The following is a 27,637-nucleotide window of genomic DNA, read 5'->3' as shown; positions in this document are numbered from 1 at the left end:
GGTGCCCCAGGAATGCAGGATCAGAACTTATAGAAATGTAGCCATGTTAGTCTGGTGTAGCTGAAACAAAAAAACAGGACTATGTAGCACTTTAAAGACTAACAAGATGGTTTATTAGGTGATGAGCTTTCGTGGGTCTGGCCCACGAAAGCTCATCACCTAATAAACCATCTTGTTAGTCTTTAAAGTGCTACATAGTCCTGTTTTCTGGATCAGAACTTGTTAGTGTTTGTGGGGCTATGAGGTGTATCGTGGGTGTACAGCAAATGTGTGATACAACATAATTCACCACAATTAGTCCCCTGGTTGGGGTAGCTTTGATACCAGGGCATCCTGTTTGGCACCTCATTTATGATGATAGCCAGAGGCTCATCATATGTAGGTCCCAATATGATTGAGAAAGGGCATCAGTACTGTTATTCCCAATTAATAAATGGGGAAACTGAGGCACAGAGAGGGGAAATGACTTATTCAAGATAACCCAACAGCACAGACAGGAATAGAACCCACATCTCTGTCCAGGGCTCAATCTACTAGGCCATATTGTGTAATGGATAATTAGAGACTAATATATAATTCAGTTTCTCAATGTCTCTGCTGTACACCACAAGAGTTCGCAGGACTGAAAGGTAAATTCCAGATTCTGTGGCTATTTCATGGACTGTTCTGCTTCACCTTTGCTCTAACCATCCGCTGAGGAATTGGGGAGAGCAACTGACCCTTCCATGGTTACCAAAAGCAGAAAGAGAGACCTGAAAAAGCAACCAGCCCCAACGCTCTGCTAGCGGAACAAACAACAAGTGGCAAAATACGTGGGGGTGGAAACTGACCACAGTAGCAAATGCAGCTCCTCAGACAGCCGGTTCTCATGTATTTTTTTACATGTTTGGTCCTTTGCGGCAAACATGGTTGTTTGTCTTGTAGCCTGTGGTTTTATTTTACGGTCAGTCTCAATTAAATGTTGTAAAACATAATGTAGAAATAAAAATCAGTCAGAACAATGACAGTATCTTTCCCTTTGTCTAGGATTTTAACAGACTCATATTAGAAAAGAGGAAATGTAAAATGAATGGAGATCAGTTAAGTTTGGCAGGGAGCAATAGTCTTTAGGATGACTTTTCAACCTTGCCTACAAAACTACATTGCCTGACTCCTATTGATTCTAGAAACCCTACTCCTCACCTGCCTGGAGTTTTAAGCCTCAAAAATACCTTTGTAAATCTGCTTGTAAGAACCCCTACATGCCACTGGGAAAAAAATGGGCTTCCTCCTCCAGGTTCCTAAATTACCTTTTAAAACATGACTTAGGCTCCCAAGTGATTTAGGTGCTTCTACCCCAATGTGGATGCATTTCTGTAACAACACTAGCTACAGCTATGACTTCCTTAATGAACATTTGTAATAAGTTTCAGGCAGAGATACCGAAAACAGCCATAAGAGAGGGAGGGAGCAGAGGTGCATGGAAATGGTGATCCCAGTTAAGCTGCTAATCCAGCAGCCTTTTCAAATCAAAGAGCCAAACTCCATCAAAATTCAGGACAAGCGACCAATAAAGAGCCGTATCAGAATGCCCATTTGCATGTCTGAAAATATACAATGTAAAAATATACAATGTATGTACTATCATTGACATAGTGATTAATAATAGCATCAATGAAACATTGTACTCACAGACTTTATTGAATAGGACTTCTGCTGCTGCATCTTTTTGCACGTTTCTTTGACGTTTACATTGTAAGTGGTCGAATCCAACTTCATGAAGGCATTCAGGCTGTCTTCTGTCAATCTTATGGAAGCAAGTTGGATGTGGGGGTGCAGGAGTCTGGGTTGGAATGTATGAGGGGTTGGGGCAGGGGGTTCAGATGTATCATGGGCTCAGGGCACAAGGTTGGGGTGCAGGAGTGTTATGGCAGGGGGTCGGAGCTGTGGGAGTCCAGGAGTCTGGGATATTGGAGCATGAGGGGCTCAGGGCAGAGGGCTCAGATGTATGATGGTCTCAGGGCACAAGATGGGGAGGTGTTGGAGATATTTAAGAGCACGCGCCCGAAAAAAGTCCCCAGCATAGAAAGCAGGACTCAGGAGCAGGGTCAGAGCATAACACGAGGATTCAACTCTGAATTTGGGCCCTTGATTGGTATAAACTCTTTGGAAGGGATGGGTATGGACTCTCGTACTGGGCATTTAGTTTTGCTCTCTCTGGAAACAATTTTGCACAGAAAACGAAGGAACGTGCCTTATGCACATATTTGAAATAAGTGCCCTGAAAGTAGGTTTTGCCCCAAACGTTCCCAGATGGGGTCGCTCCATCACATTTCCATATTCTAGCTCCACCCAGAGGACTCCACCCTCAGCCCTTTCCTTAGTCTATCGTTTTAATGAAACATTCAAGCTAAGTTTTCTTTTGGCTCATTTCCTCATCTTCTTCAGTTTTCCGGCACCAGTGTGAAATTGATGCTAATCTCATCTGCATCCTTGAAACATAGGACTGAAGTCAGAAGAGAGTCTTGTTATGGGCATCCAATTAGAGCACAACAGATCGCAACAGCCTCGCATACCACGCTGAAAGTCAGTCTGAATTTGAATTTCTTTTCTAATCGATTTCACGGGCAAAGGAATATTCTTCCACTGGCTTGCTCTGCTGGCTCTCGCAGTACAATTTTCAACTGGGTTATCAATACCTTTCTGCCCTCCTTTTCTGTCACGCATCTTGCCCCCCTGATCTTCAAGAGGAAACAGAACATTTTCCTCTCCACGTGATAAAGTCTTTCATCAAGTGATCCATTAGCAAGCAGACGTCTGTCTGTCTCTCAGCATCGCCTCTTCATGACTGAAGAAAGGCACGAGATGCTTCACCAGGCACTTGGGATGCTTCTAGTCTATCTGCACAGTGAGTATTTTAACCTGATTTATTTCATGCTTGTTTTCTACCACTTTAAAAACAATTAACTCTATACACAAGAATCTTCTGCCATTCCAAGAGGTGCTAACATTGACTTGGGAGAGAGACTCTCACATCTTTCAATTCATTGACTGAAATCTTGAGAGAGGTGATGAAATATTGTGTTTTGAAACAGCTGAATGCGAGGTGCAAACTGCTTGAAAATAGTTTCTGGATAATATTGTGCATTGGGGTGCAAAATCAACTCTTTTTTGCACATCTATTGCATACAAGCTGATGTACTTTTCTGCAGATGATCAAAAGCAGAATTTGAAACACCAGAGGTTCAGTTAATACATGATGCTCTGACGCAAAATTTAATCAAATTAAAGTTTATTATTGATTAGGATAAGCAGAAGTGGGCACTTGTACTCTTCTGATTAAGGCAGGGGACTGAAGTCTGAACCCCAGCAACTGATCTCTGTTGTTACATGACATTAATTCCCGCACAGGCTACATGAATCCTAACACATGGCTAGAAACAGAGAAAAATTAAAATGAGTGAATTAAACGTTTTGTTTATTCTTGGATCATCTGCTCCATATAGAAGCTTCAGGGGGGTAGCCGTGTTAGTCTGTACAGGATAAACTTAAAAAAACAAAAACTGGTCTGGTTGCACTTTATAGACTATCAAAACATATAGATGGTATCATGAGCTTTCGTGGGCACAGCCCACTTCTTCAGATCATCTTTGGTCATCTGAAGAAGTGGGCTGTGCCCACGAAAGCTCATGATACCATCTATATGTTTTGTTAGTCTATAAAGTGCTACCAGACCAGTTTTTGTTTTTAAATCTACTCCGTATAGTTATTGGAAAAACCCAGCCTTTTCCAGTGCTCACTGTACACACGTTCTTCCCCATCTAGTGACTGCTTCGGAAGAAGAGATACAAATCCTGCAAAGCCCAACAGAGCTATGGCTGACCTCTGGAAAGAATGCACAGCTGGACTGTAAAATATCAGAAGAAGAAGTGAGCACGATGTGGTACAAGGAGCAACAGAATGGAGGTTTGCAGTGGATTCACCAGAGTTCCAAGTTTAACTCTTCCGAGGGAAAATACTCGAGTAAAGTGGACATCACAGCAAAAATGTATTCTCTTATTATCAGTAATGTACAAAGAAATGACTCAGGGGTTTATTATTGTGGTCTCTTTTCCTTTCTGTATCTACAGCCCAACTTTGGGAATGGGACCAGACTCGTTGTCACAGGTGAGTTTCCAGTGGCTCAGAACACTGAGATTCCAATGCTAGGGGCTGTTGTGAAAAAAACCTCCTCTTTTAGGGCAAGATTGTGATAGATCCCCCTGGTTTCATCTCTCAGCTATTGGTATTGCAAAACCAGGCAGCAAGCGAGCACAAGGGCTGGGAAACCAGGAGACCCAGGTTTTGTTCCTGAATCACTGGGCATGGAAGGGGAATTTTTTTAAATCAGCACCCAAAAGCTGTCATTTAGGTTCCCAAACAAATGATCAGGTTTCTAAAGTGATCTGATCCAAATGCAGATTTGAAAATCTGGGGCATTTTGGAAAAATCTGACCTTCGATTTCTCTGCCTCATCTGTACCAGGCAGACAACGGGTCCCTTGGTAGAAGCACTTTGAGATCTAGGGATGGAAAGCACTGTATCTTTAGAACTTTTCACAGTTGCTGACCAATCCTACTGAAACTGCCTGAGGCCAAGACGTGGGATACTTCCCCCCTGCCCCTACTATCCTTATAATAAGACTTCAGTATTAACCGGATTTTTTCCCCCCAAGTAGTCACCAGGCTTCATGAAATGATTCCCCCCCCCATGTGTCCTTCACACATAGGACTCTTCATTCTGCAGAACATATGAACATAAACACAGACTGTACATCTAGTGACAGATATCGATAGATTTGATCTGCATTCTGGCAAGAGATTAGTTAAGGCGCTACTAGAGACTGTGACTCAGACTTGTGGGATGTCCATAGTAGGAATTCTTAGCCAAATTGTTATGTCCAAGGAAGAATCGCTCCTTTGCCAGGATTTTCACAGCTAGATCTCAAGAACACTTTGCAAAGGGGACTCACATAATGTCCCCAAGTTGACTAAAGACACACACCAAATCAGAGCTGGGGCTATAGTTCAGGTGTCCTGTCTCCAAGGCTGGTGTCCTTCCTTTGTGTGTTGTTCTGAATTGAACACGCTGATGATCCTCAGCAAATAATCCACGAAGGCCAGCTTAGGGCAAACTTCTGAGCAGTGTCGGAAGGGGGGAGCCTCCCAAGGCAGATGCCCCAGAGGGTTAGACACTGACAACGAACAACTACACAAAAATGAGAAGGCTAGTTAAACAGAAATTAAAAGGTACAGTGACAAAAGTAAAATCCCTGCAAGCTGCATGGGAACTTTTCAAAGACACCATAATAGAGGTCCAACTTAAATGTATACCCCAAATTAAAAAACACAGTAAAAGAACTAAAAAAAGACCCACCATGGCTTAACAACCAAGTAAAAGAAGCAGTAAGAGATAAAAAGGCATCTTTTAAAAAATGGAAGTCAAATCCTAGTGAGGAAAATAGAAAGGAGCATAAACACTGCAAATTAATTGTAAAAATGTAATAAGAAAAGCCAGAAAGGAGTTTGAAGAACAGCTAGACAAAACTAAAAAAGTAATAAAATGTTTTTTAAGTACATCAGAAGCAGGAAGCCTGCTAAACAGCCAGTGGGGCCCCTGGACAATTGAGATACAAAAGGAGCACTTTAAGATGATAAAGTCATTGCGGAGAAACTAAATGAATTCTTTGCTTCAATCTTCATGGCTGAGGATTTTAGGAAGATTCCCAAACTTGAGCCGTACTTTGTAGGTGACAAATCTGAGGAATTGTCACAGATTGAAGTGTCAGAGGAGGTTTTGGAAGTAACTGATAAACTTAACAGTAACAAGTCACCAGGACCAGATGGCATTCACCCAAGAGTTCTGAAAGAACTCAAATGTGAAATTGCACAACTATTAACTATGGTTTGTAACCTGTCCTTTAAATCAGCTACTGTACCCAGTGACTGGAAGATAACGAACATAATGCCAATATTTAAATAGGGCTTTAGAGGCGATCCCGGGAATTACAGAACAGTAAGTCTAACATCAGTACCGGGCAAACTGGTTGAAACAATAGTAAGGAATAAAATTGCCAGATACACAGAAGAACATAATTTGTTGGGAAAAATTCTCTATGGTTTCTGTAAAGGGAAATTATGTTTTACTAATCTGTTAAAACAACAAATGGTCAGGTAGCACTTTATAGACTAACAAAACATGATGGTGTCATGAGCTTTCGTGGGCACAGCCCACTTCTTCAAATGACCGGAGTTTTGAGTTTAGTTTACCAGACCATTTGTTGTTTTTTAAGTTTATCTGTACAGACTAACTCGGCTACCCACTGAAGCGTCTAATCTGTTAGAGTTCTTTGAAGGGGTCAACAAATGTGTGGACTAGGGGGACCCAGTAGATATAGTGTACTTAGATTTCCAGAAAACCTTCGACAAGGTCCCTCACCAAAGGCTGTTACGTAAATTAGGTTGTCATGGGATAAGAGGGAAGATCCTTTCACGGATTGAGAACTGGTTAAAAGACAGGAAACAAAGGGTAGGAATAAATGGTAAATTTTCAGAATGGAGAGGGGTAACTAGTGGTGTTCCCCAAGGGGTCAATCCTAAGACCAATCCTATTCAAAAATGACCTGGAGAAAGGCGTAAACAATAAGGTGGCAAAGTTTGCAGACAATACTAAACTGCTCAAGATAGTCAAGATCAAAGCAGACTGTGAAGAACTCATAAAACTAAGTATCAGAGGGGTAGCCGTGTTAGTCTGAATCTGCAAAAGCGACGAGGAGTCCTGTGGCACCTTATAGACTAACTGAAGTGTCGGAGCATAAGCTTTCGTGGGCAAAGACCCACTTCGTCAGATGCCGTTGACATGCATCTGACGAAGTGGGTCTTTGCCCACGAAAGCTTATGCTCCAACACTTCAGTTAGTCTATAAGGTGCCACAGGACTCCTCGTCGCTTTCATAAAACTAAGTGATTGGGCAACAAAATGGCAAATGAAATTTAAAGCTGATAAATGTAAAGTAATGCACATTGGAAAAAAATAACCCCAGCTATACATACAATATGATGGGGGCTAATTCAGCTACAACTAATCAGGAAAGAGATCTTCGAGTCTTCGTGGATAGTTCTCTGAAGAAGTCCATGCAGTGAGCAGCGGCAGTCAAAAAAGCAAACAGGAATTTATCAACTATTAAAAAGGGGATATAGAGAATAAGACGGAGAATATCTTATTACCTTTACGTAAATCCATGGTACGCCCACATCTTGACTACGGCATACAGATGTGGTCTCCTCATCTCAAAAAAGATATACTGGCATTAGAAAAAGTTCAGAAAAAGAGCAACTAAAATGATTAGGGGTTTGGAACGGGTCCCATGTGAAGAGAAAGGACTTTTCACCTTAGAAAAGAGGAGACTAAAGGGGAATATGATAGAGGTCTATAAAATCATGAGTGGTGTAGAAAAAGTGAATAAGGAAAAGAGCTAGGAGGCACCAAATGAAATTAATGGGCAGCAGGTTTAAAAAAAATAAAAGGAAATTCTTCTTCACACAGTGCACAGTCAATCTGTGGAACTCCTTGCCTGAGGAGGTTGTGAAGGCTAGGTGTGACAGGGTTTAAAAGAGAACTGGATAAATTCATGGAGGTTAAGTCCATTAATGGCTGTTAGCCAGTATGGGTAAGGAATGGTGTCCCCAGCCTCTGTTTGTCAGAGGGTGGAGATGGATGGCAGGAGAGAGATCGCTTCATCGTTACCTGTTCGGTTCACTCCCTCTTGGGCACATGGCATTGGCCACTGTCGGCAGACAAGATACTGGGCTGGATGGACCTTTGGTCTGACCCAGAACGGCCGTTCTTATGTTCTTAACTTGCACAGACAAAGCCTTGGACATTTCAAATGTGCTGCGCTCATGGGGAAAGGGCTGGGGGGCACTAGCTGAGCTGCCACTGGCAGCTCTTTCCAGTCTCTAGTTTCTGGGACTCTCTTTTAGATGCCTCTGAGCCAAGACTTTCCATCCTGGCGCCCTCCGACCCGGGGGATGCTGAGCTTCCCCATGATGTGCCCCTGCTCTGCCTGCTCTCAGATTTCACTCCCCCCTGGAGTGTTCTCTGGGACACCGGGGAGGGGCCGTCGGAGGGCCAGACGGATGCCGGAGCCATAGACGGGGAGGGGATATTCAGCATCTGGAGCCTAACGACAATCCCGTCCGAGTGGTGGAACCAGGAGACTAGCTGCACGTGTACGGCCAAGGAGAGCGGCACAGGAAGACACATCAGCGCTACCATCGCCATGGAAACAGGTCCAGTATCGTGTCCTCCAACCTCACCTGCCTCCCTGGGCACTTATCCTACGCCCCTCACCATGGCACTGTTAGTCCCAGGAAGAACAGTTCCTCTGTCACGATTTTCACCGTAGTCTCTGGGCACCGAGTGGCAGCAACATCTACTCGCAGCTAGAGAAATAGAATCAGATCATTTTGCACGGCCCTTTTCCCTGTCCTTTGTACAACCCACTGCCTCCACATCCAGGACGGCAGCATGCTACAGCCCACAGAGCAATGCGCACGGCGCGGTAAGGAAAGATCCTCTCTTTGCCCAGGTGGCGGGGTGGGCGATAGAGGTCTAGGGCCCTCTTTTAACAGGAGTTTTCTGTACTCGGCAGGGAGAAAAGACGCTGCGGGCTGTGAGATTGTGTTCTATGCCGGGCTGCCCTGTATTTTCATCCTGCTCCTGACCCAGCTGCTGATCTTGCTCTGGAGAAAGCGCCCGACCGGAGGTAACTCAGTCAAAACTCTCTCTGCCATAAAACAGTCGCTCACCACACATTTGTGTAACTGGTCCTTTGTTTCACTTATCAGGGAGAGCTGTGCAAAGAGGGAATCCAGTACGGGAGAGGCAGATTCCACAGGTAAATGGCTTTTTCATCTTTTGGTACATCACTGTTTTTCTACTCTAGTATTTACTAGGGATGTCTGTGGTTAACCAGTAAATTGGTAACGGTTACCATTTAACTGGTGGTCCAACTGGGCTGGAGCAGCCCTCTACTCACCCCTGTTTAAGTGCTTAACTCGTTAAATTTAATATTTAACCGATTGAATGGGATTTTACATCCCTAGTATCCACACCTTACCTCCTGATGTCTCATTTGAAGGTATCCTTTTCCGCCTTCTTGAAGGAAGTGTCGTGTAGGGTTATTGGTACAGAACAACTCCTGGGTCTGGTGTAATACACAAAACTAATAATTATATCCTCTCTTTCCTTTTGCTATTTCAGACGGAATACGCCACTCTGCCGTACAGGGACCAAAATGCTCCTCTGTGATGGATGCAGTCTCAGAAAGCGGTTTACGATTTTTTAAAACAAGCGATGCAAGGAGAAAGGGCGATCGAGAGAGCGAGAGGCACGGGGAAAGTCTTGTGTTTGTCAAGATGTTTGTGTGATGTGAGTGTGCTTGAAATACAGCCCCTTCCGTGGTCCGTTCTCTGGACACGTCGTCCAGGCTGACATTGCCATCCTTGCACAACCCCACACAGGGTCACTGGTGCGGGGACTACAGGTTTGTGGGATGCTGGCTTTACCTCTCCTCTCAAACATGTCACCATAATGCCATCTCAGATTTCATTCACCCCCCGGGACATTCTAGCCACTCACGGGTTTAGGTCATCCAGCTCTGACAACTTCTTCCATCCGCCCATTCTCACCACAGCCCCTACCTGTTCTCTTTCAGGGCCCTCTCGTGCTTTCCCTCTCCCAGGGTATCAGACTCCCACAGAACTGCCTCAGGCAGCCTTCAAACCCGCTGTCCTGATTGCAACACCCCCCCAGGACTTGTTGGGGACCCCAGGCCCACCCTCAACTCCTGGTTTGAACTCAGGGACCATCAAATCAGCAGCCAAAGTCTGCAACTTCCCACCTTGCTGGGGCTTCCCTGAGACTTTTCCTCCTCTGCCTCTCTCACTGCACCGCCCCTTGCCTGGGTACATTTCCTTCAGGACTTGGATCAGCAGGGTTATTTCTGGATCACTTAGGGAACTCAATTACCTTTAGTTGTGGTCTATCCACTTAACTGACCCCTTGTCAGCCTCATTCCCCTGGCACTAGCCTAGGCGGGTGAACCCCCCCTCCCATGCCCCCAGTCACCAGCATGGGCATTTGCTGCCAACTCAGAACCACAGAATGAAGTTTCAGAAGCTAAGCAGGCGACGCCACAGCTCACGCTAGTGGAGGTTTCCCATCCAAGCCATGACCTTGCGTAGAGGGAGCTGGACACGACCTTCAGCTACATTTTTACACTGGGTGTTAAGCTTGAAGTTCCTCCATGCCAGCTGCACGTACCTAGCCCAGAACCCATCCTGGGAAGGATGCTAAGATGTGGCTGAAAAAGTAGCTTAGGATTCCGACATTTTTTTAAAGGTTCCCATTAGCTCCTCTGAGTCTGTGGCTTTTGCTCTTTTTCCAAGGCAGACTAGAGAGGCCAAATCCAGCCTTTATGTCTACACCGGGTTTGGTGACAAAAGTGCGGTCGACATGGTAAAGTCACCAAAACGGAAAACTCATCACACCTGGTTTTCTACTAACCATTGTCAAGATGTCAAGGCCTGATTGCTAGTGCTCCTGTCCATGGAAAGAGCAAGGTAATGTGGGTGGGCATCCCACAGGGCCTGGCATCACCTTCAGTCGCTAGGCACTTGGGACATTTTTCACTTTCCCATAATGCCTAGCACTATCCTGCGCATTCCCCATCAGCCATCTCTCTGCTTTCCAGTTCTCTCGGGGCATCTGGCTTCCTTGAACGACAGTCCTTTCTGCAAGCTCCAGCATCTGCTGTGAGAAATCCCAGGCCTCTCTCCCCTGTTGTGTTCAATGTGCGTTAGACATCAGGCCTTGCACCAGACCGACTTATGCACGTAATAGCAAAGACGATGACTCAGATGCGGATGAGCAATTTATTAAAGTGTTTAACCACCTTGAAAGTTAGGAAGTTTTTCTAATGTCCAACCTCTGCCTCCCTTGCTACAGTTTAAGCCCATTGCTTCTTGTCCTATCATCAGAGGCCAAAGAGAACAATATTTATCCCTCTTCCTTGTAACACCCTGTAACAAAATACTTGAAAACTGCTCTTATGTCCCAGCTCAGTCTTCTCTTTCTAAACTAAACAAGCCCAATTCTTTCAGTTTTCCCTATAGCTTATGTTTTCTAGATCTTTAATCATTTTGTTGCTCTTCTCTGGACCCCCTTCAATTTCTCCACATCTTTCTTGAAATGGGGTGTCCAGAACTGGACACAATACCCCAACTGAGGCCTAATCAGCACAGAGTAGAGAGGAAGAATGACTTCTCGTGTCTTGCTCACAACACTCCTGTTAATGCCTCCCAGAATCATGTTTGCTTTTTTAACAACAGTGTCACACTGTTGACTCATAATTAGCTTGTGGTCCACTATGACCCCTAGATCCCTTCCTGCAGGGCTCCTTCCTAGACAGTCACTTCCCATTCTGTACGTGGGGCACGGATTGTTCCTTCCTAAGTGGAGCACTTTGCATTTGTCCTTATTAAACCTTATCCTGTTTACATCAGACCATTTCTCCAGTTTGTCCAGAATCCAGATGATTTTGAATTATGACCCTATCCTCCAAAGCAGTTGCCAGCTTGGAATCTGCCAATTTAATAAGCTCTGTGCCATTATATAAATCGTTGATGCAGATATTGAACAGAACTGGTCCCAAAACAGATCCCTGCAGAATCCCACTTGTTATGCCCTTACAGCATAATCGGTTTGGAGTGGGGAAGTCTATTGTCAGGGCAGTACTTATGCAAGTGTGCATGGCAATAAATTACATTTTGCTGCGTAGGACAGTGACTGGGAAATGTAGATGACCGGCAGGATCATCTGAAAAGATGCATGATGCACACATCTCCAGGAACAGTGACTTGTACAGGAAGCCACATGCTGAGAACCTTCCTTCCGGGCCAGAAAATTACAGGGGGAGGGGGGCGGCGTAGGAATGCCCATAGTGATTGTAGATGACTTGGCTTACCCTGTATAGCCCTGGACCATGATGTCTTACACTGGGCACTCGGGGTACGCCTATACTGCACAGCTATTTCGGGATACCAGAGGTATCCCAAAATAGCTACCCCAAATCCACGGAATGCACCTGTTATTTCAAAATATTTTTCAAAATAATGGACGTGCTATTTTGCCATCCCTGTAAACCTCATTGCACAAAATAGTGCTTTATTTCAAAATTTGGCGCCATGTAGATGCACCAAATTTCAAAATAGCCTATTTCAAAATAAAATTGAAATAAGAGATGCAATTTGCATAGTGAAAATTTCTAGTTTAGGTTGTAGTGTTGACACCCGCAGTCAGGAGCGGTTCAACAACAAGCTCAGCTGATGCCACGTGGTTGTAGGACGTGTCTTTGGCAGACAAAGCAAGATGGAGATGTCGCTATGGAAGGCTGAACCTTTTGGAGGATCATGTCCCAAGGAGGTGCCTGCATGCTGTTGCTTACATAATTTGTGCGGGAGCAAGGGTGAAGAGTCTGCCCGTGGGTGCAGCGCCTGGACTCCCAGTTTGAACCGCCAGACACACGGGCTGTCAGAACCACCCATCGATATCAGGGAGGCTCTGAAGAACCACTTTGGCAACAAGGGGCGCTCATCCTGAGCGAGGCATTCCCATGACACCCAAGGGATATTTCAGGCTTCCACAGAGGCCGGAGTGACGGGTGTGAAAATGAGTGTGTGGTGCAGACAGAGGGTTGCTGCATAAGAATTATGCCTGTGCGGCCATAGAGGATGATATGTGGGCATGAAAAGAGTTCTGCATGTGTTGACAGTGAGACCTTGGGCTGTGTTTGCGCTGCATCTTGATAAGACACTTCCACACCTCATTTTGGTCTTCCATGAGCTTTAGCATGCGCTCATATGCACATCTCGGAACGAAACTTGCCACTTTTGTTACCTGAGAGGCAAACACAGATCTCTCCAGACCCCCTGGTCACAGTGACAGTCAAAGGGAGGAGGGAAAAGGAGGGTTGGGCATGAGTCCCCAAGAAAGTACAGTCTGCACTTGTGCAGCAGGTGTACATGGAAACAATTTGTAATAATTCTACACATCACCACAGGCGGCCATTACTCTGGCTGACACATCCCTGCTGCAGGGTAACTGGCAAACCCGGGCTCAGCTTCTGGATGCGAGCAGGGGGCATCCCGCTCCTTATGCGGCCAGACTCTGTGCTGCCTTGATTCTGGCAGCACAGTAGGAGGAATGGTTTGGGATTGTGTCATACTACAGCCGTGGGGGTGGGGGGGCCCTGCCACAGGGTCTCCATGAGGAAATTGATACGTTACATCTGGCAAAGCTTCGACACCATCTCCCAGTAAGATTCTATTGATATCTCTGGGTGCACATCGATGCTGTTTGGACATAATGCAGACCCAAGAAGGGCTTAGACAGTTCACAGATATACAGCCTTCGTTCACCCCATGCTGCCACTCCCCTCCTCTCCCGAATAAAAGGGCAATTTCTCAAGAGGCCACCCCCCCTCCTCCAGCCCACTGCAATACACAGCAACTAACCGCCCCACATAGCCACCCCTTTTCCCCCCGCTGCACTAGAACAACTTACCGCCCTGCATGGCCAGCAACCAGACTGCCCTCCCGCCCTGCACAGCTAACTTACCCTGCCTCTCTTCCCTTGCTTCATGCTGCACATACCGTTGCTGAGCATCCTCACAAACACTGGGACTTGAGAACAATTCCTCCCTGCCTGGCGCACAGATTGAGCCTAACCCCTTTCTCCGTTTCCACCACTTCATCAATGACTTCTGTCTCCAGGACAGCTCCTGTTTCTGGCTCTGCGCCGTGGGGTGTCTCGCTCACACAGGGCTCGAGAAATGTGACCGCACGTGTCCCAGCCCCTCCGGGTCTCTCACCGCCGTGGTTTCACCTCACACGCCGAAAAGATCCAAAACCTCTGTGGTGCTCCAAGCAGGAGAGTGTCTTGAGCAACTGCCACCCTCAAGAAGATGCCATGAGGACCACTACACAACAAGCTAGACACCAGGAAATGGATTTTAAAGTTCTTGCATCTGCTTACCTGTTTACATGGCTGCAGAGCAGCAGAGTTCAAAGTGCTGGCCAGAGAGGCTAACCGGGCATTGTGGGAAACATGCTGGAGGTCAATAAACTCAACAAAAAACCCTACTATAGTACACACTGCACAATTGCCAACAACAAAGGCAGGGAGAGAGACAATAGTCTCATGCGGAGGTGGAATTTTTTTTGTCATCAAAACTGGGCGTTTGTCATGACTGATTGCTCTCCAGGTTTTGTTGCCAAAAAGGAGTTTTTGCTGACAAAACCTGCAAGTGTAAACAAGGCCTTTGCAGAATTACAGCAGCATTAGAACTGCCTACACCTTGAATTATACCCAGACCCAGATTAATGCTTTGATACCTGCGCATGGTATTTGGCTCCTCATTTATCATAATAATTCTAGGCTCATCATACGTAGATCCCAATGTGCTTTACAAAGGAGGTCAATAACTTTATCCCCATGTAGAAACTGAGGCACAGAGAGGGGAAGAAAGTTACCCAAGATCACCTGGCAGCACTGCCAGAAATAGAATACAATTCTCTGTCCAATGCTCTATCCACTAGGTAACACTGCACAGTGGGTTATTAGTGACTAATACATTTTCTCTCTGTCTCTGTTTTATGCTACAATGTTTTATTTCTTTCATGCGCTGAATAGTAAATTCCAATGCTGCACAGATTTAAGGAACTAATCATCCACTGGCTGCAGATGAATTTGGGAGAACAATTTACGCTTCCTTGGCAGCTAACCAGAGTGAGTGAGATCTGTACAATCCATCAGCCCACACACGTTACTAACGGAACAAAGTAAGGTGGCAAAATACGTGGGTTGGAACGGACCTCAGCAGCAAGTGCAATGTTCTCACCAGACGGTTCAGATATTTTTACTAGTCTGGTCCTTTGCAGTCCTCATGGCTGTTTGCCCTGGAGCCTGTGGCTTTTAAGATCCATTTCAATATGTTCTAATAAAACGTAATTCAAAAATGCAATAAAAAATATTGCAGTCGCTTTGTCTTGGCTTTTTCATACACTGGAACGGGGGGAAGATGAAGCATAAAATGAATCTGCAGCAGTTAAGAGTGACCGGGGTGATAGCTTGCCAATTTGCTCTAATGTGCCCAAGTGACTTAGGCACCTAACTCACACTGATTTTGAAAACCTCCTTAAGTGCCGATCTCCATTTTAAGCACCTAAATACCTTGAAATCTGGTTTGTCTGAGCCTAGATACCATTAAAAATCTGGAGGACTTGGAGTACCAAGTGCTTAAATCGCTACTGAGTACGAGATTTGATTGTGAAGTGATTTAGATACCTGTGCCCCAATGTGGCTCAGTTTCTGCTATAGTTAGTGCTACAGTTTTATCGTGGCAATTGTCAATGAATTTCAGGCAGACGTACAGAGAATCACCATAAGAAAAGGAGGGAGCAGGGGCCACAGGAGAGGTTGGAGAGCGAGACCACCCTGCTGCACCATGTCCTGTCCCAGGGAGAGGTCTGGCTCAGAACATTGGGACCCGGTCCACATGGCCATCCTGGCACTGGAGGGTCAGAGAGACTTGGGGCAGCATGTTCAAAAGCCCCTCTGTGACTCGGGAGGAAGAGTCCCACTAAAGCACTGCAATCTTGAAGGCACCTGAAAGTCCCTGGGAAGTCACCGAGTGGCCTAGTCGGACACGGAGCCTGTGGCAGAGCAGGGATTTCACCCGAGTCCCTAGCTACCACCTTGATCACCGCACCCTCCTTCCTCTCCTCTGTACCAAATTCACAGGGAACTCGTAAGGCCAGGAGAGATCTTTGCACCACATCCATCTGCCCCTGGAGCTAGGTATTAAGGAGACCCGGCATAGGTGGCGAGCGATATGGGCCCGTGATGCCCAGGCACCAGGAATATTTCTGGCCCATGGTCTGGCTCTATCAATGTTCTGAACTGGGTCTCTCCCCAGCCCTGCTTTCTGCCCCACGCGCTCCCCTCAGTGCATCCTCCAGTCCCGCCTGCTGCTCCCGCCAATGTGTCCGCTGGCCCAGCTGCTGTCCCCAGGCCTCTAAAAAGGCTCGAGGACCTCTGCCTGCCGCCACCACCAGCAGGCCTAGAGCAGCTTCCTGCCATTGGCTCCACCTTGTGGCCGGCAAGTCTGTGGCCTTCGTGGCGGCAAGCGTGTGTCTCCATGCACTGCTCCCAGGACTTGCAGTGGGAGCACACCGCCAACCTCGGGCCGCAGGGACTTGCCAGAGCCTTCTCTCCCCACGTACCAAACTCCCTCCCAGAGCCTACACTCTCTCCCCTCATCCCCAAACTCCCTCCCTGAGCCGGCTCCCTGCTCCCTCGTTCTCTGTCCCAGCCCAGAGCCCGAGGCAAGTGAGGGGAAGGAGTTTAAGTGGCACCACCCACACTTCTGCAAACCTGTCGCTTCTGAGACCCAAGTCAGACCCTGCTCCCTTTTTGCTGCACCCGTGACACCGAGAAAGCCAGAACTGGCTGTAAATGCCAGGAATGTGAATGCGGCAGGATCAGATCTTCCAGCCCAACAGGGCCAGATCTTCTTGCTTTCAGGGATCCCCAGCGGACAAACAGCTCCTTGGGAGTCTTTAACGGCTAGCGCAGATTAGAGCAAACTCCGGGCTGGGCCAGTTTATATGTGGCTGGAGAGCATGTTCGGATGGGATAACAGGAGAGCGAGCTCGACGGCATCTCTGGCTCTAATCTGCAGCAGGATTGTATTGAGGCTGAGGTTCGACAGGGCAGTTTGCATGCCCAGTTTATCTGGCCAACCAAATCCTGGATGGAGCTTTGCAACTCTGAGCCTTAGCATCCACGTAAACACAAACCACCGAGATGACTGTACCGTATTCCGGACTACAGGGGTGACAACTGTTTAGAAGCTTTGGGGGGGTAGCCAAGTTAGTCTGTAACCGGAAAAAACTTAAAAAACAACAACAAACTGTTTAGAAGAGATGGAGTCGGGATGGGCATTTCACATTGTTCTCCCTGTACGTAATTTTGCACTTCACACAAAGGAGAGTGCATCTCTCTCTCTCTCTCTCTCTCTCTCTCTCACACACACACACACACACACACACACACACACACACACACACCTTTCAAAGAAGGCCTCATCCTCAGTCCTTTCCTTAATCTGCAATGAAAACTAAACTCACGGGCTACGTTTTGTCTTTGCTTCTTTCCTCACCTCAGGAGGGCCAAATGAACCTGTTGGATGGTTTCCTCCAGCTTTGGCTTAAATCATATGAGATACTTCTCGGTGGTGGTTACGTTCGTGGCACAGAAACAGAGAAGCTATATCAAAGCATCAGAGACTCAGGCTGGAAGGTTGCAAGCTAAGAGAGCTTTTGTCCCTTAGAATCTAGAACGTTACCAAAAAAATAACCGAAAAACTGCATATGAGAAAACAGGCTGCTCTGTAAAAGAGAGATGGAAAACTCACCCGGACTTGTTCTGAGCAGGTGCTTGCCAGACTGACGATGGACAGACCCAAATTGCACACTTCCCTACAGACAGCAAGCAGGACCAGAAAACCCCCTGGAAATGTAAATTGATAAATCACGATTGATAAATCAGACAAGGCTGTGAATAACCTGATACCAGTTGACATTATAAATCCCTGAAGTACAGAAAAATATTCCACCTAAATTGCACTCAGAAGAAATAATTGGCTACCCGTAACAAGGCTAACACAAATATTCCACCTGAGAGACATACCATGCTGTTACCCACTCTAAGCTTCAATTTTTTTCTGTAATAGATTTTAGCAGCACAGGAAAATTTTCCCCTCATGTTTGCTCTGCTGGTACTAAGAATAAGATTTGAATGGGGTTATTAATATCTCTTGGCCCTCTTCTTTTGTCATGCATGTTGGCCCACAGATCTTTAAAGGAAATAGAACATTTTCCTCCCCATGTGACAAAGTCTTTCATCAAGAGATCCGTTGATGAAAGACAACCAGACATTACCTATTCTTTACTGAAGAAAGACACAAGATGTCTCATCAGATACTTGGGATGATTCTAGTCTATCTGCACGGTAAGTATTTTAGCTTGATTTCTTTTCTGCTTCTTTTCCACCATGCTAACAAGTATTATCTTTGTGCTCAAGGACTTTTTGCAGTTCTAAATGTTGCTAATATTTACCTGAAGAGATGGAAATTCACATCTTTTAGTTCGTCGATTCAGATCTTGGGAGGTGATGAAATATTTGATGTTTTTAAAACCTGGATGCAATACACTAACATCTTGAGGATAGTTTCCAGTTACTATCTTGGCTTGAGGTGCAAAATCTGATTTTCCTTCATGCTGATGTATTACACACAAACTGGTATGTTTTTCTGCAGCATGACGAAAAAGAGAATTCAAAAGACAAGTGGCTAAGTTAATAAAAGACTCGCCAAAGTACAATTTAGGAAATAGTTTGTGATCATTAGCTTGAGTTGGAATCTGTAGTTTGGTGATTAGGGCAATGAAATGGAAGTCTATATCCCTGAGTTTTACACTCTAAGGTTTGTTTGTTACCTTACATTTATTCCCCCACAGGCTACCATGAATGCTAACAAAAATATTGGCAAGAAAGAGAAAAATTAAAATAGAACTTTCACAGAAACGTACATTTTGTTAGTCTTTGATTACCTGCTCTGTAGAGTGCACTGCAAAATCCATTTTTTTCCCAGTGCTCACTGTCTTAACACACTTCTTTCTTCTCCTGTACAGTAGCTGCCTCGGAAGAAGGGATACAAATCCTTCAAAGCCCAGCACAAGTGTGGCTGAATTCCGGGCAGACGGCACAGCTGGACTGTAGACCTCCTAAAAAGGAATGGCGTGTTATGTGGTACAAAGAACAACAGAGTGGAAGTTTACAGTGGATTTACCAGTGTTCTAAATTTGCACCTTCAAATGAAAAATATTTCTGTAACGTGACCGTGACAGCAAGCACTTTTTCTCTCGTGATCAGTACCGTTCAAAGGAATGACTCGGGAGTTTATTACTGTGGCCTTGCTGACTCTGTGTACTTACAGCCCAATCTCGGGAACGGGACCAGACTCGTCGTCACAGGTGAGTTGCCGGTGGGTCAGAACAATGTTCTCACTGTGCTAGGAGGTGGTGTGAAAATAATCATTTTTTGGCTAGGTTGTGATGAGTTGTGGGTGCCTAAATAAATGGCCAGATTTTTAAAATGCACCAACCAAAAAAAAAGCTTTGGAAAATCTGGGACATTTTGGAAAATTTGGCCTTTAATTTCTCTCCACTTTGAGACCTATGGATGAAAATCATTGCGTCAGTGCGAGGTGTTATATCTCCCTGCCTGCCCGTTGACAAGTTTCATTAGGACTCAGATTTGCTAGTCACACTTGCTGATCATTCCGACTGAAATTGCCTGAGCCAAGCCTGGGGGGTATGTTTCACCTGCCCCTGCTAACCTTGTATGACTTGAATGGGATGCAAATTCTTTTCAAGACATTCACCGAGGTCCATGTAATGATTTCACCCAAGGGTTCACCCACGGGAATATTCATTGTCTCCAGCAGCACAGTATAAAAATGAACCTGAAAATTCAATGGACAAAGAATGACGTACCTATTAAGCCGCACTACATTCCAAAGAGTGCATGTGAAAAAAAAGGGAATGAATTAGGAATTATTTCAGACACTGTAAAGGCTGGGCTTCAGACAGGATTAATGTAAAAGGAAAAGAAGCTCTAGTGGGTAGCCATAAGAATGGCCGTACTGGGTCAGACCAAAGGTCCATCTAGCCCAGTATCCTGTCTGCCGACAGTGGCCAGCACCAGGGTGTCCCAGAGAGGGTGGACCGAAGACAATGATCAAGCGATTTGTCTCCTGCCATCCTTCGCCAGCCTCTGACAAACAGAGGCCAGGGACACCAATTCTATCCCCTGGCTAATAGCCTTTTATGGACCTAACCTCCATGAAATTATCTATCTTCTCTTTAAACTCTGTTATAGTCCTAGCCTTCACAGCCTCCTCTGGCAAGGAGTTCCAAAGGTTGACTACACGCTGTGTGAAGAAGAACTTTATTTTATTAGTTTTAAACCTGCTACCCATTAATTTCACTTGGTGTCCTCTAGTTCTTCTATTATGGGAACTAATAAATAACTTTTCTTTATCCGCCCACTCCATACCACTCATGATTTTATATACCTCTATCATATCCCCCCTCAGTCTCCTCTTTTCTAAACTGAAAAGTTCCAGTTGCTTTAACCTCTCCTCATATGGGACCCGTTCCAAACCCCTAATCATTTTAGTTGCCCTTTTCTGAACCCTTTCCAAGGCCAAAATATCTTTTTTGAGGTGAGGAGACCACATCTGTACACAGTATTCAAGATGTGGGCGTACCATAGTTTTATATAGGGGCAGTAAGATATTCTGTGTCTTATTTTCTATCCCTTTCTTGATAATTCCTTTCTTGATAAATCTGAGTTAGTCTGTACAGGACAAACTTAAAAAAACAACCAATGGTCTGGTAGCACTTTATAGACTAACAAAACATGTAGATGGGATCATGAGTTTCCATGGGCACAGCCCACTTCTTCAGATGACCGGCGTTTTGAGTTTAGGATGTCCAGACCCAAAATAAATAGGGGAGAAGGGAGAGGAGGGTTGGGAAAAAATGGAAGAGGGCAGGAAACAAGAAGTAGAGAGTATGTAAATATCAAAGGGAAAACCAAATAGGCAAAACTGGTAATCTATAAGTACCTAAAAATTGGATAGTTAAAAGAAGCAGATGAGGATCATAGGATAGCAATTAGAGAGGTAGGGCACTAACACAGGAATCTACACAGACAAAGAGCTGTGGGCACCTTGATTGTTTGTTTGGTTGATAATGTCCCTGCCTTCCATTATCTAGATTGAGGCCATAGGTGTGAGAATTAAATTTGTGGATGAATTGTAATTCCAATACCTCTCTGTGTATTTGGCTTGTAGAACTGGTCTGTAACAAGACAGCCACTTGGAGATCTTTTAAAGTGTGACCAGGTAGATTAAAGTGTTCCCCAACAGGTTTCTGTATGTTCCTTTTACGTATATCAGATTTGTGTCCATTGATTCTTTCCCGTAGGGACTGTCCAGTTTGTCCAATATATATAGCAGTGGGGCATTGCTGGCATTTGATGGCATAGATCAAATTACTAGATGTGCAGTGTGGGACATTATAAACCAAACAAACAATGGAGGTACCAACTACTCTTTGTGTAGATTCTTGTGTTAGTCTTCTCCCTCTCTAATTGCTATCCTCTGATCCTTATCTGCTTCTTTTAACTATCCATAATGGGGTAAGCCTCTCTCAGGCTTTCCACAACTAGATCTCAAAGTACCTTGCAAAGGTGACTGAGAATCATTTCTAAACCAGTATCATGGCCCTAATTTGATCATTGGGGACACTGAGGCACAGACAGCAGGAAGTGAACTTGCCTCCAAGGGGACCCAGCCAGGCAGAGCTGGGAATGAATTTCGGCCCTCCTGGCTCTCAGGCTGGTGCCTTCACCACCACAATGACCAGCTCTTCCCTTGTGTTTCGTTCCAAACCGAAGGTGCTGTCAACCCTCAGCAAATAACTCACAAAGATCAAATCAGGATGAGCTTCCGAGCAGCATCGGGGGGAGGGGTTAGACATGGACAGTTGGCACAGACAAAGCCTTGGATATTTTAAACATGCTGAGCTCATGGGGAGGGGGCGAAGGGCAGGGGACTAGCTGAGCTATCGCTGGCAGCTCTTTCCAGTCTCTAGTTTCTGGGACTCTCTTTTAGATGCCTCTGAGCCGAGACTTTCCGTCCTTGTGCCCTCCGACCCAGGGGATGCTGAGCTTCCCCACGACGTGCCCCTGCTCTGCCTGCTCTCGGATTTCACTCCCCACTGGAGTACCGTTCTCTGGGACACTGGGGAGGGGCCGTCAGAAGGCCAGACGGATGACAGAGCCATAGATGGGGATGGGGTCTACAGCATCTGGAGTCTAACGACAATCCCGTCCGAGTGGTGGAACCAGGGGACGAGCTGCACTTGTACAGCCAAGGAGAGCGGCACAGGGAGACACATCAGTGCTACCGTTGCCAAGGAAACAGGTCCAGTATCGTGTCCTCCAACTCACTTGCCTCCCTGGACACTTATCCTACACCCCTCACCATCTGGGCACCAAGTGTCAGTGACAGGCACTCTAGGCTAGAGAACCAGAGAGAACCAGATGGGACGGTTCAGGTGAATGACAACTGATTGGAGTGAGGAGAGGGTGGGAAACCATCGAGAGGGGGCTTGAGGGGTGGGGCAGACAGTTACGGTTGCTTCCCCATCACCCACCTTTCCCACCCCAGCCCTTCTGAAAACCTTCATTTCTCAACCCATGGGGATGACTCGTGGGTTTCCGGTCCAGCAGCCGGAGCCTTCCCTTCCAGGTGAGCACAACCAGGCCCCAGAAGGATCACTTGCAGGGAGCCAAATGGGCAGAAGTAGGAGCATCAGGATGGAAGTGGACAGTGGGAAGAGCGGCGACACTTTTAAGGGCATAGGAGCCCTTCACAAACCAAACACACTGCAGGTGGCACACGCGGGCGTCCCCCCGCCTGCCGAACCAACATGTCATTTTCTAATTGCCTGGGCTCTTGCTGCAAATTTGTGCTGGAAATAGAGGAACCACCTGGAATCTGACCAGGGAACTCACGGCTCCCCTTATTCTAGGAGTTATGCGGGGGAGGGAGGAAGGCAGAGAAGAGACTGAACAGAGATGCTACTTCATTTTGCAAAGCCCCACTCCCCAGTCCTTTGCACACCCCACTCCATCAGCATAGAGGAGGGCAGCATGCTACAACCCACAGAGTACTGCATATGGCGCTGTAGGGAAAGAACCTCTCAGGAGGCCGTGTGGGTGACAGAGATCAGGGGTCCTCCTTTGACAGGAGTTTTCTGTACTCAGCAGAGAGAAGAGACACAGGCTGTGAGATAGCGCTCTACGCCGGGCTGCCCTGTATTTTCATCCTGCTCCTGACCCAGCTGCTGATCTTGCTCTGGAAAAAGCGCCCGACCAGAGGTAACTCAGTCCTATCTCTGTCTGCGATAAAGCAGAAACTCATCACACATCCGTGTAACCGGCCCTTTGTTTCACTCATCAGGGAGAGCTGTGCAAAGAGAGAATCCAGTACGTGAGAGGCAGGTCCTGCAGGTAAATGGCTTTTTCAGCTTTTGGCACGTCCACAGGGTATAGCGTATTAACAACAGGGGGCTTGAAGCACGGTCATAGCCCATTTTCTACCCTAGTACCGACACATTACCCCCTGAAGTACTATTTGAACTTCTCCTTCTCCACCCGGCCAGTGGCAGTGTTGCGTGGGGTTATTGGTACAGAAGAACTGCTGGGTTCCACCCCAGAGGTGGCTGCAGATCAGGGAGCATGAAAGCGTGCAGTGTATATCCCTGTAGGGAAGCCCCAGAGCATCTAGTCAAGGGGCGGGCAATAATTTTTGATGGGAGGGGCCACTCTAAAGAATTTGTTAAGTGGTGAAGGGCTTTTCAAGGCTGTTCCCCACTCTGGCACTCCGAGTGCAGCAGGTGAGGGCCTGCAAGAGACCTTAAACACCTTGCCCCTGCAGGCTTCTGCTTACAAAGAAACTGCCCAGAGTCACAGCTGCCCTGGCTCTGGAAGACAGGCTGACACCATCAAGTGTAAAAGAGACTCTTGCTTCTGAAATCCAGGAAGAAGCACTTGAACTTCTACCAGAGCCCCACCAAGCTCTTTTACTACAAGAGAGCTCGAGAAAAACAGAAAACAGACTGCAATCTCTGGGTATGTCTAGACTACATCCCTCTTTCATAAGAGACAGATTGAAATTGCAAATGAAGCCAGGATTCGAATTTCCCCACGCTTCGTTTGCATAATGGCGGTCACGTGGTCTTTCGAAAAAGGGCTTTTTGAAAGTAAAACAGCCGTCTAGACAGGGTTCATTGAAAAAAAGCCCTTTTTCAAAAGATCCCGTACTCCTCAAAAAATGGACTGTGGTTTCACTTTCGAAATACCCTTTTTTGAAAGAATGCTGTGATGTGATTATGCAAATGAAGCACGGGAAATTCAAATCTCAGCTTCATTTGCACTTTTGACCTGCCTCTCAATCTGAAAATTGACATCCCTTTTTCAAAAGAGGGATGTAGTCTAGACATGCCCTCTGACAGATGACCTCTTAGTCTTAGGCACGTACACACAGACCCCCCTGCTACATCCCAGGACACAAGCATCAAATCATCACCTTTAAAAAGGCATACTTGGCAAAGCATGCTAGGTGTTACCGAGCAACTGAGAAAAGAACAGATTGAAACACGGATAAAAACAGTATCTTTGGACTACAGGTGAACTAAGGTAGATGCCAGAATTTATTGCCAAAAGGGTCATTACGTCATCTAGTCTGAAGTCTTGTGTATCAGAGGCCTTTCAGCATGGGCCAGCACAGGGGGTTTCAAACTTAGTTTCTCACGATCCAGTTGAAGAAAATGGTTGATGCCCAGGACCCAACATCAGTATAACTTCTGGCTAGAGGGTGGGCCTGGGAATGAAGGTTTTGCAGTGCAGAAGGGGGTTCAGGGCTGAGTCAGGGGATGGGTGCCCGGATTTCCCTCCAGCGACTCACAATCAATAAAACAGCAGGAATTCTCAGGCTGGCTTCCCACCTGTCCTAGCCCTGCAGACCACGCTGTGCCCCAGAAGCAGCCAGGAGCAGGTCCGAGTCCTAGGCAGAGGACTTGGAGACCCAGGAGCAAGCGGCTCTGCGTGCTGCTTTTGTAACCCACACCCCTAGCCTGGGTCACTGTCCCGTGAAGTGGCACGTAGACCACGCACAGCCAGAGATAAGAGCAAGGGAGCTGTAAGCAGAGAGCCAGCTGGCTTTATAGCACAAGCTGTAGCGGTTCCTACCAGGTTCAAACCTGCCTTATAGGCAGGCACCATCCACCCCAGCTCCCATTGGCCAGGAGTCAGCCAATGGGAGCGTGGAGCTGGTGCTCAGGAGAGGGCAGTACATGCAGCCCCATGCAGAGAAGTTGGACCCATGGACCCAGTGTGGTCCACGGTGCCAGGATGGACAGGGAGCCGCCTTAGCAACCTCACTAGTTATCCGGTCACATTACAGCAAAATGACCCAGGGCATGCCATTCCACCATCCAGTACCGGAGTGTGACCCCTACTTGGAAAACCACTGGGCTAGCAGAACAGTTACCGGACAGGCGGTCAGGATGTTTTATTTCTGGTTCAGACACTGACCTGCCGGACAAACTTGTCCAAGTCACTTCACCTCTCTGAGCTGCCGTTTCTCATTCCCCGCTTTGTGCTCTTGTGCATTGTGACTAAACTCTTTGAGGCCGGGGCTTCTCTTTCTATGGGTACGCAGTGCAAAGCCCAAAAGAGTCCACACCTCCATCTGCTGTCCTAACACAAAGAACTAATCATTGCATCGTCTCTCGCCTTTCTCTGTTTCAGATGGAATATGCGACTCTGACGTGCAACAGGAGTGCTCCTTTATGACCCATGTTTCAAAAAACACCCGTCACCTTTGTGGGTCAGCAAGAGAGGCAAGAAGAACGAACAAAGGAGAAAGGGAGAGAAATGCGGGGAGTCTGGTGTTTGTACTGTGCTAGGGTGTGAGGTTGCCTGAAATACCACCTCTGCCACGGGCAGCGCTCTGAATGCATCTAGAGGGGAGAGATTTTCTTGCAAAAAGCCGAGTGTGTTGGGTAGTGATTTGCCTGCCGGTTCGCTGGCATGCTGGATTTACATCTCCCCTCAAACACGGCACTTGCTGCCCCCGTCATAAAATTCACTCACTGCCAGAGCATCTCCTCACAGCTGCTCGAGAGATTCGCTCCTTCCAGCCTCCTGCCCCCTTCCCTCATCTCCCTCTCACCCTAGCCCCACTTGCGCTCTGGGGCTCTGCATCTTTGCCCTTCTTGGTGCAGCTGCTCCGTCTTCAGACCTTGGCCCTGTGGCCGGCTCGCTGGGCACTTCTCTCCCACCCCAGAATCCCACAGAAAAAACTCTCTCAGGCCATCTCCAAAGTCACTGCCCGGACCGTGACACGCCTCCGGGGTCCCTCCTCAACCCCCAGTTTGAGCTCAGGAACCATCAAATTATCAGCCCAGGTCTGCAACTTCCTATCTCACTGGGGCTTCCTTGAATTTTTTTTCCATTCTCTGCTTCTCTCACTGCACCCTCCAGAGTAAACGTTCCTTTGGGAACTGGCACATCAGAATTTTGCCCCTGTTTCCTCCAATACCCTGAGAGTGACCGCAGCCCTTCTCTGCCATCAGCTTCCTTTGCACCAGCCCCACCTGCTCAGCGGGGCTCCATCAGTGTCCAGCGGGTGAGGGAGTCTACCTCATTCCTCTCAGCTGGGTCCTGTCCACTAAACTGGCCCCTTGTCAGCCTCTCTAGCCCAGGGGGGTGAACACCCCATCACCTCCCTCCCACAGGCAATGGCAGTTGCTGCTGAGTCAGAACCACAGAATGTGGTCTCGCAAACTGATTCCACATTAGTGGAGTTTTCCCATCCCAACAGCGAGCCTGTATAGAGGGAGCTGGACCCAACATTCAGCCGCGCTTCTCTAATGGATAGGAAGAGTGCTCACCAGAACCTGATGACTAAGGTAGCTAGCAAGGGTGTTGGCCATAGGGGCAGGAGAACCAGTGGAAACAGCGTGCTGGAATTTGTGTGGGAGAGTTAAACCAAGGAGTTGAGACACAGAATGATTTAAACTCAGGCAGGGCTACCATGCCTCCAGGAAATTCGGGGCATGGAAGTGAACTGAACAAAGAGAAGACTGTGAGTAAATAGAGAAAAAATGTGAATCTAGTTACATTCAGGGTATTTTTTTCTTTGTTTTGCGGTTTGAACTGCACTATATGAATCTATGCCTCCCTTCCCCATTTACCATCTAAGCATTGTTCCCAGAGATTTTCTCTGTTTCAATTTGTTTTCCTTTTATTTTAATTTAATTTGTTGTTCTGTAACATCTAGCAACCAAGTATGCTTTATCAAGTTTGTCTTTTGTTTTGTAATAAAAAGATCACTTTAAGGTGGTGTGATTCTTATATCTTGGAAGGTACAGGTGGTCTGTGTGTGTGTGTATACCTCAGGCTGTGTTCACACTACAAAGAAAAGTCAGAAAAAGATATGCAAATTGTGAACTGCAATTTGCGTACCTTTTTCTGCTTTTCTTCTGAAGAGGCTTTTCCGACATTTGGCCCATCTACATGAGCTAATGTTGGGGGGAAAAAAACTCTTTTTCGGAACATTCCTTATGACTCACAGAATGAGGTTTACAGGGCTGCTGAAAAAGGGCTGCTGAAAAAACGCATCTGCTTTCCAAAAGTTTTTTTGGAAAAGTAGACATGTTCCTTGGAAGCAGAAGAGCTCTATAGTCTAGACATGACCGCTCAGTCTGAGCGGTCAGCTACCAGAAACTTCAGCTTGTTTTTCTCTTTTCTAGATCTTTTAGGGCAAAAAGAGCTTGGGGTACCTCCAGGGGTGGGTT

The 27,637-nt window shown here is 46.6% G+C and overlaps 3 protein-coding genes and 1 long non-coding RNA gene across 5 annotated transcripts in view; 3 read left to right on the top strand and 1 right to left on the bottom strand.

Annotated features, from left to right (window-relative positions):
* The window catches only part of LOC102461257 (immunoglobulin kappa light chain-like), a 49,926-nt gene that overhangs the window by 17,874 nt on the left and 4,415 nt on the right, over positions 1-27,637 (bottom strand). For both annotated transcript variants that reach the window (XM_075907772.1, XM_075907771.1), the window contains exons 2-4: positions 18,752-18,925; positions 18,260-18,453; positions 17,557-17,651 (exon numbers count right to left, since the gene is read on the bottom strand). The gene's annotated coding sequence lies outside the window, so the exon portion shown is untranslated. The remainder of the gene's footprint in view (positions 1-17,556; positions 17,652-18,259; positions 18,454-18,751; positions 18,926-27,637) is intronic.
* Positions 589-8,473, top strand: LOC142819721 (immunoglobulin gamma-1 heavy chain-like). The gene is made up of 3 exons (XM_075908307.1): positions 589-629; positions 3,746-4,146; positions 8,000-8,473. The coding sequence occupies exons 1-3, from the start codon at positions 589-591 to the stop codon at positions 8,422-8,424; spliced, it is 867 nt and encodes a 288-aa protein (XP_075764422.1). The 3' UTR covers positions 8,425-8,473.
* Positions 8,560-10,123, top strand: LOC142819598 (uncharacterized). Its single transcript, XR_012897475.1, has 3 exons — positions 8,560-8,784; positions 8,867-8,916; positions 9,282-10,123. It is a non-coding gene; the product is annotated as an uncharacterized LOC142819598 (long non-coding RNA).
* On the top strand, positions 16,947-26,202 carry LOC142819720 (immunoglobulin lambda-1 light chain-like). Its single transcript, XM_075908306.1, has 7 exons — positions 16,947-16,952; positions 18,068-18,152; positions 18,833-19,174; positions 21,883-22,194; positions 23,040-23,153; positions 23,236-23,285; positions 25,587-26,202. The coding sequence occupies exons 1-7, from the start codon at positions 16,947-16,949 to the stop codon at positions 25,629-25,631; spliced, it is 954 nt and encodes a 317-aa protein (XP_075764421.1). The 3' UTR covers positions 25,632-26,202.

The sequence above is a fragment of the Pelodiscus sinensis genome, chromosome 24 (genome assembly GCF_049634645.1).
Source record: "Pelodiscus sinensis isolate JC-2024 chromosome 24, ASM4963464v1, whole genome shotgun sequence".
Taxonomy (NCBI): Eukaryota; Metazoa; Chordata; order Testudines; family Trionychidae; genus Pelodiscus; species Pelodiscus sinensis.
This window is presented reverse-complemented; position numbering and strand designations above follow the sequence as displayed.